At 40.1% G+C, this 21,228-nt stretch overlaps 1 protein-coding gene across 5 annotated transcripts in view; it reads left to right on the forward strand.

The window, feature by feature from the left end:
• The window catches only part of CAP2 (cyclase associated actin cytoskeleton regulatory protein 2), a 115,016-nt gene extending 95,375 nt beyond the window's left edge, over positions 1 to 19,641 (forward strand). For 2 of the 5 annotated variants that reach the window (XM_074348142.1, XM_074348143.1), the window contains 6 exons: positions 7,647 to 7,836; positions 8,739 to 8,914; positions 9,991 to 10,114; positions 10,216 to 10,298; positions 14,741 to 14,881; positions 18,188 to 19,641. In XM_074348142.1, the coding sequence (XP_074204243.1) occupies positions 7,647 to 7,836; positions 8,739 to 8,914; positions 9,991 to 10,114; positions 10,216 to 10,298; positions 14,741 to 14,881; positions 18,188 to 18,298 (825 nt within the window). In that variant the 3' untranslated portion in view covers positions 18,299 to 19,641. Of the gene's footprint in view, positions 1 to 7,646; positions 7,837 to 8,738; positions 8,915 to 9,990; positions 10,115 to 10,215; positions 10,299 to 14,740; positions 14,882 to 16,415; positions 17,742 to 18,187 lie in introns of all 5 variants that reach the window. The other 3 variants (XR_012500982.1, XR_012500983.1, XR_012500981.1) reach the window with 3 other exon arrangements.
• The last annotated feature ends 1,587 nt before the right edge of the window (positions 19,642 to 21,228 follow it).

The following is a 21,228-nucleotide window of genomic DNA, read 5'->3' on the forward strand; positions in this document are numbered from 1 at the left end:
CAGTGCTGGCCTGGCAGACAAGAAAAGACAATTTGGGAATCCCAGATTTGGTCCACAGAGCAATGGCAAAAAAAAGCCAAACTAATCATTAAGTCTACTTATCAAGACAATTTATGCAAAACACTGGGGTCACTTGAGCAAATTAGATTGTGTTCACCATATTCTTCTGGAGTCTTCTCTGAGGGCTTGGTTTGCTTCTATCAAACGTTTCTCCTTTGTGCATGTAAAACAGGAATCACCACCTATGTCTTTTGAAGGGCCGCAACCAAAGCTATAAATTAGGAAACATAAAAACACAAAATTACTGCCTTCCACGAACTGATACAGACTGTGTAAGGTATTCCCAGGCTGTTTTCCAATTTAAAGCTGTTTTTCCTTCTCTGGAGGGACTTTATTTTTTGTTCTTTTTTCATCTACTGCCGTATTTCACATCTCTCCAGGTCGTCCAAGGAGCAACATGCAGAGACTCCAGGAGGGTGGGAAGACTGGGGATGAGGAAACCAGAATCATTGACAAAATCATGAGATTTGGGTTTCCCATTACCTTTCATCTTGTACTTCTGTCTTGGGCGAAGGGAGTTTGAAGTCTTGCCTTTGAAGTGATCAAAATAGGCCCTACATTTCCTTCATGATTTGGGACCATCTTTTTATGCTGACTTTATATAAATACGATTTTTTTTAATATTTGTAAGCTTTATTTAGTGAACTCTCTATGCATACAGCTAGAGGGGGTGGTCGGTAGATAGTTTACAAAATATCCTTGGTATTTTTGTGGAAACTTGAAATTCGAGGATTATTCTGTTACCATCAATGAAACAGGGAATATTCCCTAAATTGACTTTTAAAAAATTGTTAATAAACATATGCTTAAAATATTATACAGCCCTTCATTGTAACATTTTTAAACAATTCTGTTTTCTTGGAAAGGCCCCCAGAAACTTTGTTTTCATTGGCAGAAGTCTCAGAATTATAGGAAGTGATAAAAATAAGAGAATAGAGACTGAAGTCATAAATTCACTTTGGTTAACACTTTTCTTGTACAGGATGATCATCTGTTAGTTATGTGCAATCTTTTTTTCTTGAATATGGTTGTCAGCCAAGAAAAGTGTGATATAAATATGAATGTAAAATCCGTAAGTACTTAGAGAAATTGACATATTTGGAAGTGTATCAGTTTCACTAAGTTCTTGATCAGAGTACATCCCGCTGAAAATAGTTTTGGTGTCTAAAATATAAACAAATCCTAAACCATGAATTTGTAAAGTATTTTCTATTGGTTTGAAAACTAATTTATGTGTATGTTAGTCCCTAGTTCTGACACTGTCGTTCTTTCTTTTAATCGCACCCTCCGCTTGGGCTGTGTGAGGGGTTTTATCATCCTCCCACTTTGTGTGCTGTGTTACACAAGACCGTTTGAGAGTCTTTGTCTTTGGAAAAGTTAATTAACAGCATCGGCCAAAAGGTTCCGTTGTAAAGCATCGCGAATTCCTGTAGCTGTGGCATGTTAATGTATATTTGTGACTGAAATGGCTTGATGATTTTTAAACGCTTTTGAAGTGTGTAATTGGGCACACGAAATGTACCTGGGGAGCATTAACTGTAAGCTGGGTGATTAATGGACCAGGCTGGCTCTGAGATGGACAGCTAAAGAGAGAATCTGACCAGGAAACAGACGACAGCCATCTGTGTGTATGTGTGCAGGGGAGTTGGGGGGGTGGCCGTAAGGGAGGGTGGACAGGAAAACCCATAAACCTGACCACTGCGTGTCAGCTGTTCCATTCAGTAGCTCTATCTGTGATCTCGGCAAACACTTGCAGACAGGTGGCTCACAATATTACTATCACTGAGCCAATTTTATAGAAGAAACATCGTAACAAAGGCTCTGTTGTGAGACACAAAATCCACCTGTTCCAAGAAATTGTCACATGGTATTTTGATTTTCTTGGTCTCTGCCTTTTAAAAAATTGGTAAAACCCCAGGCCAAGACGTAGGTTGCCAGACCTGTTCTTAAAGTTGGAGATTAATGTTATCTGTGTAAACATTTTTCCCTGGCTTAAAACCCCTCAGTACCTCTCCTTATAGGACCTCTGTCCTCCACAGAACATTCGATGGTGTGGCCCAGGCCTAAGCCACACAGCCCATTTTCTGCTCCCTTGATCCCACTGTCCTGAGGAGACCTGGTCACACCCTCCTCTGTGCCCCCAGGGTCCGCCGTTCATCTTACGCACGACATCATACCAGACTGCATCTGCAACCACTATTTTGTGCACTCAACACTCCCGCTAGACTCATAATCTCATAATTCTTAACAAGCAAGACCTAAGCCTCCATCCTCATATACCCAGTTCCTTGCAAGGTAGCACTTGGTCAGTGTTGAATGGACAAATGAGCCTACTTACTCTGATTCATTTTCAGTCTGTTTATTAAAGTTAGGCTCTATGTAGACCAAATCATCTGCTACCCCTGCTGTTATATTTGAAAAATCTTAGAACTTAAAAAGTGAACGTTGAAAATTTCCAAAAAATGTAATTAGTAAACAGAAAATTTTAGATGGAAAACTTCTCTTTACAGCTGACTTTTTTTTTTTTTTTGCTTAAACAACTATGTTTCTGCTTAATTTTGTCACAAAGACATAAAATCTTCATCCAAAAGTACCCTATTAGTCCTACTTTCAACAAACTCAACAAAATGGATAATTGGAGTCCTTTTTGTAGATTATCTAGATCCAAAGCTAGGCTGTACCCAAATTAACTGGGTAACTAAGGCAATGGTGTGTGTTGTGGTGGAGAGAAGTGGCTGTTAATTACATATGTAATTGCCACTAGCAAAACAATATGGAGATTTCATTTAAGAACTTGTAGTTTCCTTTTCAGAATAAAATCTAAATTCTGGGGGAAGGGATAGCTCAGTGGTAGAGTGCCTGCCTAGCATTCACAAGGTCCTAGGTTCAATCCCCAGTACCTTCACTTAAAAAAAAAAAGTAAATAAATAAACCTAATTACCTCCTCCCCTAAAAAATAAGTAAATCAAAAATTAGAGAAGAAGAAAACCCAAATTACAAAGTAATAAAGTGATTAGTAATTATTTCAAGTAATAATGAAAAAATTTTGATGCATTTTAGTATGTAAATATATGTAATAAAGTTATATAATTATATATATTTATAGTATATATAACTGAAATATTACAAGCTTTCCACATGCCGCATACAATGGTTCCATTATTTTATAGTTATAGTTCATATATTTAAAATCAGAGGAAGCAGCTGTTCCCAGGACAATTGAAATTAATTTAGAGAAAGGGATTTGCAGGCATTCTAAAAAGTCTTTGTACCCCTCACCCCCGCTTAAAAAAAAAAGTAGATAATCAAGCATCTGCTCTCAAAATTAATCTTAATAGAACTTTCAAAAGCAGCATTTTTAGGTTTTGTGCTGTGTTCTTGCAACACAAGTGAACTTTTGCCCCCTGAATTTGGCCATTAAATGTGCTGCTTTCTTTCTTGCTTGCTTGCTTGCTTGCTTGCTTGCTTTCTTTCTTTCTTTCTTTCTTTCTTTCTTTCTTTCTTTCCTTTCTTTCTTTCCTTTCTTTCTTTTCTTTTCTTTCTTTCTTTCCTTTCTTTCTCCGCTGTTACAATGGCTTTAATAAAATATAGTTTTCAATTGTTTCCAGTTTGGGGCTCTAATATACTTCAGACTCATTTCATCAAGATGAGGTAGTATTTTTAAAAAGCATCTGTGTAGGGGTTGCTCTGCTTAACTCAGGTTAAGCCCTTCCCCCTGCAGCTTCCTTCATTTCAGTCCTCACCTCACCTCTACTTTTCAGTCTGTGTGACCCTGTGCATGTCACAGGAGATCATAGTTCTGTAGGTCCTGAGTTTTTAGGTGTGTAATTCTACACCATAGAAATAAACTGGTTAGGGTAAAACACACTATAAAAGAATGTTAAGGTTTCTTTTAGAAGGGCCAGAATTACTCAGATAATTTGCAGGTGTAAACACCATCTTTTATTAAATGTCTTTGTTTTATTCTGCATGTGCGGATCTGACCCCGTAGCCTCTGTTCCAGGAAATGAAGGCAATCTGCAGCCTAATTAAATATGATCCTCTGTGACTCTCCCGGGACCCTCTCAGGTTCCTGGAGCAGCCTCCGAAGCTCTTCCCAGCCCCCATTCTCGGCATCTCCAGACAGGTTTGCCCCTGTGGGAGCTTCCGTCTGTCTCCCTACACAGACCTAACTCCAGGTGTGAGCTGGGCCAGATCTGCCCCGTCCTGCTCCTTTCTCCTCCTTTCTCCTCTTAGCTCCATTGCCCACAGGCCCATCTCCCACGGAGAATAAGAAGCAGTGGACCCTTCAATGGGTGACCGAGGTTGTAGGCTTGATCTGATCCACTGCTTCTCATTCAGTCTAGACAACCTGGTGCATTACCTCTGCCATGAGATTTTACCTCTGAGGGATGCTTACACCCAGGGGCAATGCCCTTAAATCTCCAGTCCCAAGACTGAGGGTCAGATCCCTATCCCAGAGCAACATGAGCACTAGGCAGGGAACCAAGATGGGGGGGGCTCAAGGACCCCATTTCTAGAATCCACACATACTCGGGAAAAACGAGAAAGGCAGTGAGTAAGGTTCCTAGAACCCGGACACAGAATCAGAACAAGCCAGTGTCCAGGGCGACTTGGTGCTGAGGTGCCAGTGCCGGCACCCACGACCTCTCACATCCTCACGGGATCAAGTCTGCTCCCAGAGTTGGCTGGAGGAGCTCGGTCCGCTGCTAAGGTGTCTGAGAGTTGGAGTGAGGAGTAGTAAGCGTAAATCTTAAATTAAATTATTACACCACCTCCCAATACTTCATGCATGTTTAAGCCAGCGGCCCAAGAGCAACATTGCGTATCTGTTGAGGGAGCCCATACTTCTGGTTCTTTCATTTGACTAGTGCCTTTTTTCCCCCCATGTCTAATTATAGCATAAAGGATTTCCCTGAAGAAGGCTTCACAGTCAAGCAGATATGTGCTTGAATTATGCTTCTACCACTTACAGGCTGTTTAATATTGGGTCAGCCTTTCTGACTTGCTGTTTTATTTTCTGTTAGAAAGGGATTTCAGTCCTAGTAATATCATTCTGATCACTAAGATCCATCTCAGGACAAAGCGTAGAGTGGTTGTTCCCAACCTTGTCTGCACATTGGAATCATCTAGGGAGCTTCAGAAAATCCGACGCCCATGTCCTGCCTCCCCAGAGAGTGTTCCTGCGTGTGGCCCGAGCTTCGGAATGTCTGACGGATCCCCAGATGATTCTAATGTTCAGGCAAGTTTGGGGAGCCTTGGCGAAGAGCTTGTCCTTTACTGAGCATTAAATATCTCTTAAATGAATGAAAATAACCAGTGCCTGGCACATACAGGCCTTTCCAGAATTCTTGGCTTCCTTCCCTCCCCTGACCATCTCCCCTCTGGCCGACAGGGACACCTGAAGACAGTGTCTGGCTGTAATTCCAGCCGACATGTCTGCCACTGATAGCCAGACACAGAAGAACGCAGAAAGCTCTGGCACCACGTGCTGTAGCAGCCTGCAGGAGGAGAAGAGGGGAGGAGCCAGAGATAAGTTTGTCACAGGGGCAGCTGATGAAGATTCTGTTAAGGGAATGTCCAAGTTTGCCCTCGAGGACACCATACTGGAAAGCCCCTGAGTACTGACCGTCAGGTCACCTTGGAAACTAGCGCCTCATCTTGTGCTCCCACCAGGGTCATAGAGGCAGAGCCTACAGAGGATAAGCCGAAGGCAGAGTTTCAGCTGGTCCTGAGCTATTTTTTTGGCTTTTATAGTTAACATTTGTTGCAGTAAATCCTTTGGTCTTCCTGGCTCAGCCACTGAATGTATCAGAATTACCAGAAGTTGAATATGTGGCCCATTGGTTTCAGTGAGTATCCTTTAATGGCTCTTGGAGAGAGACTCTGAATTCTGAGAGCCAGGAAACCATCTAAGCCATTCTAAGATTTAGAAGCCAGTGTGTCTCCCCTTTCCACAGAATAGGAGAATGTTAAAGATTCAGTGCTTCAGATGGAAGGGAGGGTCCTGCCCCTTCACTGACTGTTTGAGTTATTATGTGCTGATGAGTAAAAGTAATTCTCCATGGCTCTGAGTGTCTGGAACTGAGGACTGGAATATTGTCTGATGCACCATGCTTCTATTTTACACTGTTTATAATTCAGAGCAAATTCTCAAATTTCACCCCAGTAATGTAATAGGTAATATTTAAGGTACTGGAAAAAAAATTGGTCTGTCTCAAGAACTGTGCAGTCATTTTCTCCTTGACCCAAGAATCCTGATGGAGTCAGGCTGTTCTTCCTTACAAACAGAAGAATATCACAAATTATAATTTCAGGAGACGAGACCTCCAGCCTGCTCAGTTTTAAAGTTGTGCATTCTGAATAAGAGATAAATCTTTTCTTTTCAGGGTAATTCTACACTTGATAGGGATTATCTAAGTACTTTGAAAACAGTGTGGATTTTTTTTTAACTGAAAACTACTGCAGATTAAAACTTCCTGATATGGACATTTCGTAGTACTGGGTGTTTTATGAAAACAAGGATCTTCTGTCTTTGTTAATATTTAGCACTTATGCGATGTCTTACATACTGTATTTGGTATTGAAAGTATGTGAGTCTAAGCCACATTTTTATCAGTCTCCATTTTTAAAGTTTCCTATTTTTTAAATTGAATTAGCTCACCATTCCTTACCATAGCTGTACAGGTCTGCTTCAAGGTTTAAGAGTAAAGTGGTATATAAAACACAGTTATTGTGTATGTTTGCTTCTGTCCTACTAGTTTTAACTCTGTGACTTCCTCTGTGGGGTCCTCTCAAAACATTAAGACAAATCCTTCTCTTGTCTGTCCCCTCTTACTGCCATTTGAATTTGTTAGAACTTCATACTGAAAACGACGATTGCACTTTGCATAGCAGAGAAAAGAATAATCATAGGTCTTGCTCAGGCAAAATTAACTTTTCTCTGGTTCACTAAGAGTCAGCATTAGATGAACCAAACCATCAGAGGGGTCCTGGACCCTGATCATCTTCATGTTTGACAGATATCCAGGTCATGTATGGTCCTCACTTGGGGTTCAGTTTAAGGCACACATACTTGAAAAATGAGTTGCAAAGAAAGGGCTTCAGTACCTCTTTCTTTAGCACCTCAAAAAGCTAACCACTGAATATTTTTCACTAGTCTTGCTCTCTTATTGGTGGGTGCAATTCCCAATGTCCTCAAAAGAATCCTCTTATCAGTTGGACCACTTTTTTCTTTTGATTATCAATTGGCCAAAACCCAGTTTCATTTATATCCTGAGCTTTGGACATGAACCTGTGAATGTGGCTGTGTTTGCCTTTGGGTTGGTGTGAATCCTGGACATGCAGTGTCTACTAACAGGGCCGTACAGCTGTGTTATGCTCCGTGTTCCCAAGGCAAACCCCGACTCGGTCCCAGGTCTTCCTAAACAGATCCATGATGCACAGGTGTACCCCTGGGTGCCCTCTGTGAATCGAGAACCCCACACCCTCATTGGCAGTAGGTTCTGAGTGATGTAGGCAGAATCCCAGCTCTCAGCAAGGGCATCAGTCTCAATAGAACACTTTCTGTCTTCTCTCTCCCACAGGGTCCAGTGGCGTCAACTGCGTCAGCACTGTCTGTCCTCTCCCTTGGGCCTGGCCTTCTTCCACCCCCACCTCCTCCACCTCCTCCAGGGCCACCTCCACTTTTTGAGAGTGAAGACAGGAAAGAGGGGTCCTCTCCTTCACGCTCAGCTTTATTTGCACAACTTAACCAAGGGGAAGCGATTACAAAGGGTGAGAAAACCAGGCCTTGAGGCAATCTCCCTCTGGCTCCAGGCACACAGATCTCCCGGTGCCCACAGTGATGGCTACATGGTTCCACCCGAGTCCCCCGTAGGCAGGGAGCTGTGTGTTCTTCGTCTCAAGGTAGATGAGCTCAGTGGGCTGTTGGGTGGATCAGAAAGAAGAACTCGGAGAGTCTGGGTTCTGAATTGACCACCTCACTGCATCACTACTTCCGGTTCTGATGCTTCATCCCCAGCTAAGCCAAGGTATCAAGATCAAGTGAAATAAAAATGACAAACAATAGAACCTCAGTCCTCAAGCAGTGTACAAAAAGTGTTGCCGGAAACTTTATGCAAATATATTTTTGCTTTGCATGGGTAATAGGAATGATGATGTAAGTGTTCCTACATGCTGGGCTAGGAGCTAAGAACCAAACATTCCAGCTATTTCTCTGGCTCCAACTGGCTGCTTTGTCCCCTCATCTGCAAAGGAAGGAAAGGGACTCACAACCCTTAAGTGGATTCCATTCGCTGACATAGGCTTACTGGAATGCCCGAACTTTTTAAGCTATGTCTGATGGAATCTGTCATGGGAGTGATTCAGCCATATCAGAAGTAAGTCACAGGATCCTTTCTGGCAAGATGGTTTGCTTTTTGCAGAATTTTTATCTGTCATCTTATCTCCTTCAAGAAGAGGTTCCTAAAGTTAAAAAATACTTAGGGTGCTTCTATTAACTGTAAACTTATGCAGGTCTCGGACTCTGCATAGTAAGCTTGAGAAAACACTGGACTGTTAGGAAAATAGCATTACCCAGAATTCACGTGCTGTTTACATCTTGCTGATCCCAGAAGTTAGGGACATTTCCCTTTGCATAAAATATCAAGAAATGTGTTTATGTGTTAACTTCCCAGGGCTCCGGCACGTTACAGATGACCAGAAGACATACAAGAATCCCAGTCTACGGACTCAAGGAGGACAGACTCCATCTCCTACCAAAAGCCACAGTCCAAGCCCCAAGTCTCCCCAGTCTCATCCTCCTAAGAAACATGCCCCTGTCTTAGAGTTGGAAGGGAAGAAATGGAGAGTAGTGAGTGAAGCCCTTTAACCTTTATTCCTGACGCGCTCCAACAAAAGGGACGATGACTCAACTGTTCGCCAAGGTCTTAAGGATTTCTAAGTGACATGACAGAGGCAAAAGTCACTGGCTAGAATAGAACCCAGGGCCTTTCTGGATACTTCCATAAATGTTTTTTTGTTTTTCATTATTCTCATGCATTCTCATCTTTAACTTTCGAAAATTTATTTTATAAATTGTGGTAAAATACACACAGCACAAAATTTACCATTTGAACGTTCAAGTGCGGTATTCAGTACGTGTTCAGTGACATTAAGTACATTCTCACTGCTGTGCAACCATTACCGCCGTCTACCCGCAAAACTCTTCCGTCTGGTAAAACTGAAACTCTGTACCCCTTAAACAGTAATTCCCCATTGCCTCTCACTTCAGCCCCTGGCAACTGCCTTTCTCCTTTTGGTCTCCATGAATTTGACTGCTCTTTCCATAAGCTTTTCTTCTGTCCCCCATTCTGATCTACTGTAGGATGTTTCACTCTCTTCACTGACAGAGGTGCTGGTAGAACTTACCGCTTCAACCCACCAGTCTGAGCAGGACAAAGACACTTTGACTGTGGGTGGAAGCTGGTGCCCCCTGCCAATCCAAGGGGCTTCCCTAAAGATTGAGGAACAAAGTCCCCAGAATAGTTGTCATGCTCTAAAAATACACTGGGACTTAGATCTCTGTTGTGACCCTTACTAGCCTATTTGCTTAATCTCTATTTGCAGATTTTTGCTTCAGCGTCAAGTCCAGACTCAGCATCCAGACTCAACAAAAATCTCTCACATCCCTGCTCCAGCCCCCACCCACCAGCTGGGTGCCTGATTCCTGTTTGCAAATGAACACTGATCCCTGCTTCCAAGCAGCATTTCGATGACAAAGTCAGGCCTGTGGTTTAGTTTAGTCTGTAAGAAAATGGTTCCAAAAGAAAGAACACATTGAGAAGCTGTAATTAATGAATGCTGAACTCCATAGTAATTTCACCATGCAAATGACTTAATTTTTCTATACACCTGTATATTTAATATTTCCATATGTTTTAATTTTAGGAGTACCAAGAGGGCAGGAATGACCTTGTGATTTCAGAGACTGAACTGAGACAAGTGGCTTACATTTTCAAATGCAGCAAGTCTACTCTACAGATGAAAGGGAAAATAAATTCCATCACAATTGGTAGGTCAGAACTATGGGTCTGTATTTACTATGATAAGTTGCTTTGTATAAATCCACTGTATGTATTTAGTAGAGTGGGTTTTTTTTTCTTTTTTTCCTAGACAACTGTAAGAAGTTTGGCCTGGTGTTCGACAATGTGGTGGGCATTGTGGAAGTGATCAACTCTAAGGACATTCAAATGCAGGTAAGTGGCCATTTCAACCACGCCCAGCCCCCACTGTGGCTTTACCCAGATCATCCACTCTGCTTGCAAGGGGACCGCTATATCCACCTAGAAAATTCCTATTCTCTTTCCCTCTAGACACAGCTCTGTCTTCACCTCCTCTCTGAAGCTTTCTCTTACTTCTTAGACAGCGTTAATTTCTCCTTTTCAGCCTCTTACAACACATCCTATTTCGCACAGCAATTACTGGTTTACCATTTCTATTTCAAGAGCAGCTAATTAATCTTTACAGCTCCAGAAATTCATACAGTACCTGTACGTAGTAGGTGTCCAATAAATGTTTGATGAGTGAGTAATGGGAATGGATCAATGAATGAGTGAACCAAAATACTAAGAGGTTCTCCAAGCATAATAGTACCATACCAAAGAGAATTTTTTCCCCCTCAGGAAAAACTGGTTCTGGGTAAAGAGGAAGAAAAGTTTTTCTGAAGAGGCAATGAGATTATCAGAAAAACCACCTGGAAAGTAGGATTGAGATTGAATTTGCAAAACAAAAAAACCTGCACTGCTTTAGTAATTTTGATTTAGCCAAATGGCATTTTATATTATACCACAAACAAAAGGACTTCTCTCTTTGGCCAACTGTAACTACTAACTTTGATTACACTCTTCTCATGTTGTTAATGACCCCTTATTTGATGTTTCCTGATAATGTTTGTTAAAATTGGCTTCTCATTTTATAGAGCTTTCTCTTCTGTTTTACTAGGCTTTTCACCACTGCCACTTTAATTAGATTAGTACATTCGTTAGAGGGATGCACACATGGAGGTGTATTTTAGGACCATCCCTGTGGGGAAAAAAAAAACATCAAATTCCTACTTCATACCATGCATAGAAGTAAAGTCCTAATTGTCAAAAGAAATACTTTTAAACTTTGAGAATAAAATACAGGAGGAAATCTTTATGGCCTCAGAGTAGAAAAGAAGTTAATTAGGGTTAAAAAGCACAAACTATAACAAAAAAAGATGGACGAATTTAATGACATTAAAATTAAAGTTATGTGTTCAACAGAAGACATCATATACAGAGGTGAAAGACAAGCCATGGATTGAAGAAAGATACTTGCAATGCAGATAATCAAAAAGTATTTATAACCAGAATTTATAAAGAACTTAGTACACATCAATAAGAAAAAGACTAGCAAACTAATAGAAAAATGGATAAGGAAGTATTTGATAAATATATGAAATTATGCATAACCTACCCAACAGAAGTAGAAATGCAAATTAATACCACAATTAGATATATCTTTTTACACTCATCAGTTTTGAATTCAGGTTTCCTTACTTTGCAAGGGGCATGTTAGCTGAAATTCATGCATATCAGAGCCATGTTACTCGAGGACTGCCTGTATATTAAAAAGTCTGGTGGTACAAAAGTTGTTATGGAAATTGAACAATGGGAACCCTAATACGTTAGTGTTGGGAGAGTAAATCTGTTACACTCACTGTGAAGAGCAAATTTGGCACCATTTAATAAAATCAGAGCTATTCATAGCCCATGACCAAGCAATTCCACTCTTAGGTCTGTATACTGAAGAAGTTCTAATACATATGTTGATGAGAGGTGTAAACATGTTTATTGCAGTATTATTCATAATGGCAATAAAAACAAAAACAATTTAAATGTCCACCAGCTGGTAAATGAATAAATAAATCCACCTAGTAGAATACTGTGCAGTAGTTAAAATGAACTACACTTACATGTGTAAAAATAGGTAGATCTCAGAAGCAACCTTGAGCTATAAAGGCAAATTACAGAAGAGCAGGCACTGTATAATGTGTCTCTTTTATATAAAGATCAGCAACATGCAAAATAATGCACACATGTTAAATATCCTTAGGGCTCAAGGCCACCTTAAACAAGAGACAGAGCTGGTGTGAATGGAAATACAAAATTCAGAAGAGCAAGTTACATCTGTGGTGGGAAGGGGAGCGGCCAGTGAGATGGTGGGTGGTATAGAGGGGGCCTCAACTATATTGTAAGATTATAATCCTAAAAAAAGGCAAATGAGCCAGAATGTTAAACTCTGCTAAAGCTGTTTAGCAGACATAGATGTATATATGTATCTGCTATATTATTCTTTGTATGCTTCTATGTTTGAAATAGATCATTTCTAAGGCTATGGGCCTTAAAATAATCTAGGAAGATAAAGCATGGTTATCTAGCCAAGAGGGATAGGAACTTGGCCATGTGGTTCAGAGATGAGAGAGACATTTTACTGAATACTTTTCTAACTTCTGGATGTTCAAATCAAGTGAATGTCATTACCTATTTAAAACATTTAATAAATTATTTTAAAAGGGCCTGGACACAACAGAGACAAAAAGCAGACTAATGGTTGTCTGGGGATGAGGACAGAGATTGACTGTAAATGGGCATTAGGGATGTTTTGAGGATGAAGGAAATATTCTAAAACTGAACTGAAGTCAAGATTACACAACTCTCTATCATTAAATTGTGGCTTAAAACAGGTGAATTTTATGTTTACACATTTTACCTCAATGCTACTGTTAAAAAGATTAAAAGGGGGGGGGGATGGCATGGATGAAAGAAAGTTCATTTGATTTAGTTCAGTAATTCTGTTTTTTTGGCAAACTAGCCTAGAAAAATAGTACAAATATGGGAGCAAGAAGAAACTAAGATACTAAGTGGAATTTTTTTTAATTTTATAGAGAAATAAATTTAAGGAAAACAAAATTAATACAGAAGCATGTATTAAATGCTAGAGCATTGGCCCAGGCAAGGTCACATGTCACCTGTCACTCAATAGAGGGGCTACTTTTTAGCCCAGTTCTCCTGATATGAAGCAGTGTCTGTTCTCGAAGTGTTCACAGGCTACAAGGGAAAAAGGCATGTATATAATTTACTCTAATGAAGTATTGACCAAAATGCTGTGGAAATGACAGTTCTTGTCAGGGCTATTTAAAAAAATTCTACTGTTTTTCAGAGTTTCCGATACATAGATGTTTTAGCACTTTTAACATAATATAGTGCTATATAAACAAAAATGAAATGTATTCTTAATATGTATAATTATAACAAGCTGGCTTGACCCAGCCCCACTCTGTCTCACAAATGACTCACCTCAGACACACACAGTTTAGTTCTTTCCCTTTGCTTGCCTGGTATTCATGCAGTTCTAGTCGGCATGGAAATGTTCTTCATCATTATAAAATAAACAAATCTAGAAGTTGCCACAACAGTACTGCTGGCACATTCTTGATATAAAGATATATGGATTATTGTTATTTTATTTTATTTATGGCAAAGCCCTGTGCTCACCTGACCTTAAACTACCTCTGCTTCGTTTTTTTTGTTTGTGTGGTTTTTTTTTGTTTTTTTTTGTTTTTGCACCGGGGCTCAATTCCAACTCAGTGTCCAGTTTCTACAGGGAGAGGAGAAAACAGAGAAGTGTGGTGACCTGGTTCGACTCCCCTAAGGAATTCTTTACATCACCTTCACCAGCAACAGGAGTTGCTCCTTTAATTTGCAGTCCAGCCTTTTCTTGGGGTGAAAGAGGAGATGTCTTTATCGCCCCAATTACCATTACAAGAAGGAAAATTATAGAGTTGTAATGTGGTCACTGGGGAAACAGGCTGCCCCTATAGAGATTTCGGGGGAATGTCTGAAAACTGACTGTTAAAAGAGAAATTTAAAACTGATCAGAATTGTTACAGCACTTGATATTTGTAACAATACAAAGAACCGCCCCCTCTTGTGTACAGTACGACTTACCTATACAGTGAGTGGCCTGAACCACGTCTCCAGTTTGGGACTCTGAAATTAATACATTTCAAAATACCTAGACACTCATTATCTTATTTAAGTTTCACATTCAGCCAGTGAGGTTTTTATCTAGGAAAGGACTTACGTGAAAAGAATTGTAGTGTTTCTTATTTTTTCTTACTTAGATTCAGGAAAACTCTACTCAATTACAGAATAATGTATTTATTCTTAAATGACCGTATTAGTCCGCGTTTTAATCCAAGTTTCCTAGAGATTTGTCAAAACTAAAAATTTAAACACATAAAAGCAAATGCGTCTTATTTCTTTTATCATGAAATCAAATATATGTTTCAAATCCACTAACAGGGTGGGGAGGCTTTTTCTAAACTTTTAACTGCTGTTTTCAAATGTGTCCCTTTATTTTGTCTCAGGTAAGAGACCCTGAGGTTTGAGAATCCCCTTGTGAGGTCCTTTCATTCTGTCCCCAAGTGACACCTACTAATTCACCCTGGAGATATGGCCCTTCACCAGTCTCTCCAGCCCTGACCCAGCTGTTCCTAAGGCTTGGTTAGGCCCATGGACTGCACTTATTTGGGGATATTGGAATTTCTGTTTATTTGCTTTGGCCCTAGTTTTTTGTTTTTTGTTTTGTTTTTTTTTTTTTTCTATTTCAGGTAATGGGGAGAGTGCCAACAATTTCCATTAATAAGACAGAAGGCTGCCACATATACCTCAGTGAAGATGCATTAGACTGTGAGATTGTGAGTGCCAAGTCATCTGAAATGAATGTACTTATCCCTCAGGATGGTGATTATGTAAGTACCTTTTAAAAGACTGTAAAGAATTCTTCATTATTAACGTTCTTAGAGACTGATTAATCACTTACCAACCTTTGAGCTTCATTTGTAGAAGAATTCGCAGGCCGGAGAGGAATCCAGAGAGTTGCCTTTCACTTATCTTCTCCCTTGTTAGTTTGGCTATGCCCAGTCCTGGACTCGTGATTCTCGAGGCATCTTAGTAATAATTACCTTAATGGGCTAGCTCTTATCAAATAGTACACCGTGATCTGAGTTCATATTATTTAAGACTGAATATTTTCTTTTGCTCTGGTGGAGGCAGACAGAAAAGAGGGAGAAATGCTTTGGAGGAACAAAAGGGAGCGAAAGGAGGTAGTAATAAGTAGACCTATTTGTATGCGGATTCTTACATCAGTGGTTCTCAAACTCAGCATAAGAATCAGCTGGGAAACTTGACGAAAATACCAGCTCCCAAGCTTTGCACCTAGAAGTTGGATTCAGGAGGCTTGGAGTGGGGTCCAGGAGTCTGTGGTTTTAATATATCCCAGGCGATGCTGATGCCATCGGTCCTTCCAGTGACCCTTCAGAGAAACACAAGCCTAAGCCACCATGTATTTTCTTTGTCTCCTCTCCCCAGCAGAGCGGTTTCTAGAATAAGCAAGCAGTACTTCTCAAGTATTGAAAAGGAAGTATAAATAAATACATTTTCTGCATCACGCAGGGTGTTGGACCTGCTAATTGTTGCTACTTGGAAGCAAGTCATGGCTTCCTACTAGTTGTTGCTTCTTGAAAGAGAGAAGTAAATCCAGAGATAATTCCCTCTGATGCTAACTGTGCCAGGAAGCCGTGAAACAGGGAAGGGTGGGAGAAAGTGTAACTTAGCAGGCACGCCTTGTAAGAGGGACCTCCGTCAGCCTGCGGGTGAATCACCGGTCGTCTACACAGCAGTCAGCACTCGGGTTAATCTCCTGAGGCAGACAACGTGATTGCTGCTGTGTTCCCCTTTCCTCCCCCTGCCAGTAAGCACTGCCCAGGCACACACCAACTATTGCAGCCTGGAATTCGTTGTTTAAGTCTGAAAAACAAAACTCTGCAAGCACTGGGCCATGCTTCACTAGGTATCTGGACAGCCTACCCCTGAGCTCGAGAAGAGTCTCCTCTTGGACTTTCCACCTAAAAAAAAAAGAAAGAAAGAAAGAAAGAAAAACACTACTGAAGAGCTAAAGCTAACACAGAACAACTTCAGAAGAGGGAAGCCAGAACTTAGGGTGATTCCTGGCCTTTGCAGCTGTTTAAGCAGAAGGCTCAGCTCCATGGGAACTGGATTTGCTCAGAAAAGCTGTGGGTTTTGGATGAGCGCTCCAGACTAATTAAACAAGAGTTCCTGGGTGTAGTACCCAGACATCTGTATGGGTTAAAGCCTCCCAGGTGATTCAAATGTGGAGGCAAGATTGAGATCCACTGACCTAAAGAATGTATAAAGAGTATATATAAAGAGTATAGCTCAAAACCTGAGCTTTCATGCTGAAAATGTCAAGTCTCCCTTCTATAGGTACATTATCTTGTGCCCTCAGTCCGTGGCCTTCTTCATACATTTTCCAGTTGGAGGTAGCAGGAAGCAGTACAGAGGTCCTGCCGTGGGCATTGTCACCTGGGAATGGATGGCGGGGCTGATTCATCCTGAAAGGAGTCAGTCTCCCAAAGAAGATCTGTCATCACATTACTGTCACTTCACTCCCGGAAAAGAGCGGGAGCAGCTGTAATGCAATTATGGTCAGAGGTACCTTCACTCTGGAGCCTTCTACCTGTCTTGGTACTTGAGAGCCAACACCAAGCCTGGTTTACTTATCAAAAAGCTCCCCAGAAAAGATGTTGGTTGCACACACATGCGCACACGCACACACACCCACACACACACACTCACACACACTAGGTTATTCAGACTATTGCTTCTTTGCTTCATCTTAAGACTTTCCATTGTGTAGATTGACTGTTTCTGTCCCCTCAAAATCTATATGTTAAAATCCTAACCCCCAAGGTGATGGTGTGGGGGGGGCCTTTGAGCAGTGATTAGGTTGAAATGCCGGGCCCTCATGAATGGGATTAATGACCTTAGAAAAGGGGGCTCCAGGGAGTTCTCTCAGGCCTTCCACCCTGTGAGGACACAGCAAAAAGACAGCCGTGTAGGAAGCCGGTCCTCACCAGACACCTTCATCTTGGACTTCCCAACCTCCAGAACTGTGAAATAAATTTGTCTTCTTCATTAAAAAAAAAAAAAAAAAGACTCCATTGCAGATTTCACTCAAGGAGAACTCATGAGAGAAAGAGCCTTCCCTTTAAAGTAAATAAATAAATAGCCCTTCCAAAAGAAACAGCTAGGTCCTGCATCTAGGAAGGAGTGTGTTCCTGTGTGTGTTTCACTGAAACGTCCCATCTCACCAGCGGATGAGCACTGGCACCAGTTTATCACACGGGGTTTGTGTGTACAGAAGTCCAGGGAGGCCTCAAAGCTGGGACTGAGGGGACTGCTCCTCATCTTCCTTTTCTATCCTCTTCGGCAGGGACTGGGGAAAGGAGAGATTCCAAACTGCTTTTATTTTTAGCTAGTCTGCATTTTTGGGTTTGTTTGTATATAAGTGTGGCTGTGCATGTGGGTGGGTTAGGGCGTGGTGTATGTGGGTGGTGTCCGCACATGTATTTCCCAATGGGAAGAGGAAGGTAGCAGGATGAAGGGTAACAAATTTATATACAACTTGAAGCATACAATATACAACTTTATATTTCATCCAAGAATAGACAGACACCACCAGGATAAAGCCTTTACGCAGTGTGACTGGGGACCAGCAACCTCGGCACCCTCTTGGAACTTGTTGAAAATGTAGGTTGTCATTCTTTTCCCCAGATCTACTGAATCAGAATCTGGCTTTCAGCAAGATCCCCAGTTGATTCCTGTGTGTGTTTGGGTTTGGTGCAGTCGTGGGTAAGAAAGGCTATCTAAAATTTGACCTGCTCAGAGGCTTAAGCTCTCAGGCCTCAGTTCCCTGCAGATGGCATCTCAGTAATATCTAGCTTGTAAGGTTGTTGTAGGGATGAACTGAGTTCACATATATCCAGTGCTTAGAAGGATGCCTGGTCCCTAGTAAGTGCCAGCTTTAACGAGGATGTTGGCAGGCAGGCAGAGAGCTGACTCGTGACCATGCATCTCTCCACGATGCAGGTTTGGGTTCCATAAAATGTATTTGTCCATCAAGTGACGCTAATCAGCCTTCCATCTGTTTGCAAAGCCTTGCTTGAAATAACTTTGTTCTTCTTGCCTTTTTCCAGAGAGAATTTCCCGTCCCTGAACAGTTCAAGACAGCATGGGATGGATCCAAGTTGGTCACTGAACCTACAGAAATTATGGTTTCTGAGAGACCACCGAAACCCCTGTCCTGAATCTCCCCCATCAAAAAACAAACAAACAAACAAAAACAGCAGCATTAAAGACCTAGAAGTTGCAGTAGCACCTACTCCTTTAGTTTTGGCCTCCAACAACTCTGTGCTATAGAAACAGCATCATTTCTGGCACGCCTTCATGGGCATTTTGAAATATTTAACGTTTCTTCATGATTTGCCTTTGTGTGTGATTTGAGTTCCACATGATGACTTGTGAGCATTATATATCTAAAAGAAAAAAAAAAGAGAATCCTTTCCCCTCATATCATTATCACAGTAGCTGAGGGGAAAATATTGCATGACTCATTTTTACACTTATGTTTAATTGCTAGTTGAAAAATAAAACCTTTGAGAATCTAGGCTCTACATTTTTATCTTTTAGACAGCTTCCTTATACGTAGTTAGTAGTATGCTCTGAAAAATACACAATTTTGTTTCCTTATTTTTACCACCTTTATCAGCATGAGTACACTGTCAGCCTGAATACATGTTTCAACCTATGTTTTTAAAACACATAAGAAAGTTCCACACTAAGAGCCATATCCAGTTTCTCGGTCCTTGAAAGACCCATATGCTTTATTGTTGCCAGAAACCAAAAGTAAATTCTAATCATTTATCTTAAATATTTTTCCACCATGTCACTTGGGAAGTTTTTACTTTTCTGCATGAAGATTTTTATGCCAAACGATGTATGGCAGGAAGCAGGGTTTGTTTTTTTTTTTGTTTTTTTTTTCTTTTGTTGACTATTTAATACCTCACAATTCTGCTCTCAGAACAAACTCAGTTGTTGTTTTCCAGTTTTGAACCTGTGAAATATCAGATGCCTTTTAAGGGATGTCTTTAATGTTTTATTGTAGACGGTCTTCTTTTCCACTTGCCAGACTTGCTAACCAGTCTCAAGAATGAAAATGAAAAAGCCATAGTTACACTACAACTTCTAAAACCTAAGAAACTGTCTGTCGGTTTGGCTTGCTGCTCCTATTTTGTAGCATTGATAGACGTGCTTTTTCAGCATAAGAGTAACTCTGATAGTCCTTTTCATCTTTTCAGTACATAGCACCGAAAACTCTGCAACTTCTTGGATCACATGTAATGAAGTCTAGTATAATGCTTGCAGACCCAGTACAAGCATATATATTGTGCCTAATACAGCCTCTGGAATACATCATTTCCGTTTTTTAAATATCTTCTATAACCGTATAGTATTCAAATGACTAATGCTTGTATATCACAGTTTTGCTATAAAAGTTTTTGTCCATATGAATAATGTTGTGGCTTTAGTAAATGTCTTTTTTTCAACTGTAAACTTATTCTGAAATAAAGTAAAATTCTAGTTGTTTAAATACTGTGATGATTTCAGGCTGTTAAATTTTTTTTTCTCTTTGACCCCTTGCTCATATGTTTAGGGAAGACAGCTGAACCCTTCTAGTTGTATTAGGGAATTTATTCAGCATGTCGTCAGCTTCCCTGAAGAATAGCTTTTTCTAGGTAAATAATCAGATAAAGTCATTTGCAGTTGGAAAGACTATCAGTCAGAAAATTCTAGAATCAAGTTTTTTTTAATTGAAGTACAATTGACTTACAGTATTGCATTACTATCAGGTTTACAGGATTCAGTTTTTTTTTTTTTGCAGATTATATTCCATTATAGATAGGTTATTACAAAATATGGAATATAATTCCCTGTGCTGTACAGTAAATCCTTGTTGTTTATCTACTTTATGAATAGTAGTTTATATCTGTTAATCTCATTCTCCTAATTTGTCTCTCCCCCTTTCCTTTCCCCTTTGGTAACCATAAGTTTGTTTTCTTTGTCTATGAATCTGTTTCTATTTTGTATATATATTCATTTGCATTATTTTTTAGATTCCATGTATAAGTGATATCATACAGTATTTATCTTTCTCTGACTTATTTCACTAAGCATAATATTCTCTAGGCCCATCCATGTTGCTGCAAATAGCAATGGTTCAGTCTTTTTTATGGCTGAGTAATATTCCATTGTGTATATATACACCACATACTCATAAGCCAGTTATCTGTTGATAGGCACTTGGGTGTTTCCATGTCTTGGCTATTGTAAATAATGCTGCTATGAACATTGGAGTGCATGTATCTTTACAAATTAGAGTTTTTGGTGTTTTCCAATATACCCAGGAGTAGGATTGCTGGTTCATATGGTAGTTCTATTTTTAGTTTTTTAAGGAACCTCTATACTGTTTTCCATAGTGGCTTCACCAATTTACATTCCCATTAACAGTGTAGGAGGGTTCCCTTTTCTCCACACCTCTCCAGCATTTATTATTTGTAGACTTTTTGATGATGGCCATTCTGACTGGTATGAGGTGATACTTCTTCATTGTAGTTTCGATTTGCATCTCCCTAATAATTAGTGATGTTGAGCATTCTTTCATGTCCCTGTTTGCCATCTGTATGTCTTCTTTGGAGAAATGTGTTTTTGGGTCTTCTGCCCATTTTTTGATTGGGTTGGTTTTGTTTTTTTGTTTGTTTGTTTGTTTGTTGGTTGGTTTTGATATTTAGTTGTATGAACTGCTTGTATATCTTGGATACTAACCCCTTGTCAGCTGTGTCATTTGCAAATATTTTCTCCCAGTCTGTAGGTTTTTTCATTTTGTTGATGGTTTCCTTTGCTGTGCAAAAAGCTTTTATGTTTGATTAGGTCCCATTTATTTTTGCTTGTATTTCTTTTGCTTTGGGAGACTGATCTAAAAAAATATTGCTATAATTTATGTCAAAGAGTATTTTGCTTATGTTCTCTTCTTGGGCTTTTATGGTGTTGTGTCTTACATTTAGATCTTTAAACCATTTTGTTATTTTATTTTATTTTTTAATTGAAGTACAGTCTATTTACAATGTTATATTTGTTTCTGGTGTACAGCATAGTGATTCAATCATACATATATATTCCT

Source organism: Camelus bactrianus, chromosome 20, assembly GCF_048773025.1.
Source record: "Camelus bactrianus isolate YW-2024 breed Bactrian camel chromosome 20, ASM4877302v1, whole genome shotgun sequence".
Taxonomy (NCBI): Eukaryota; Metazoa; Chordata; class Mammalia; order Artiodactyla; family Camelidae; genus Camelus; species Camelus bactrianus.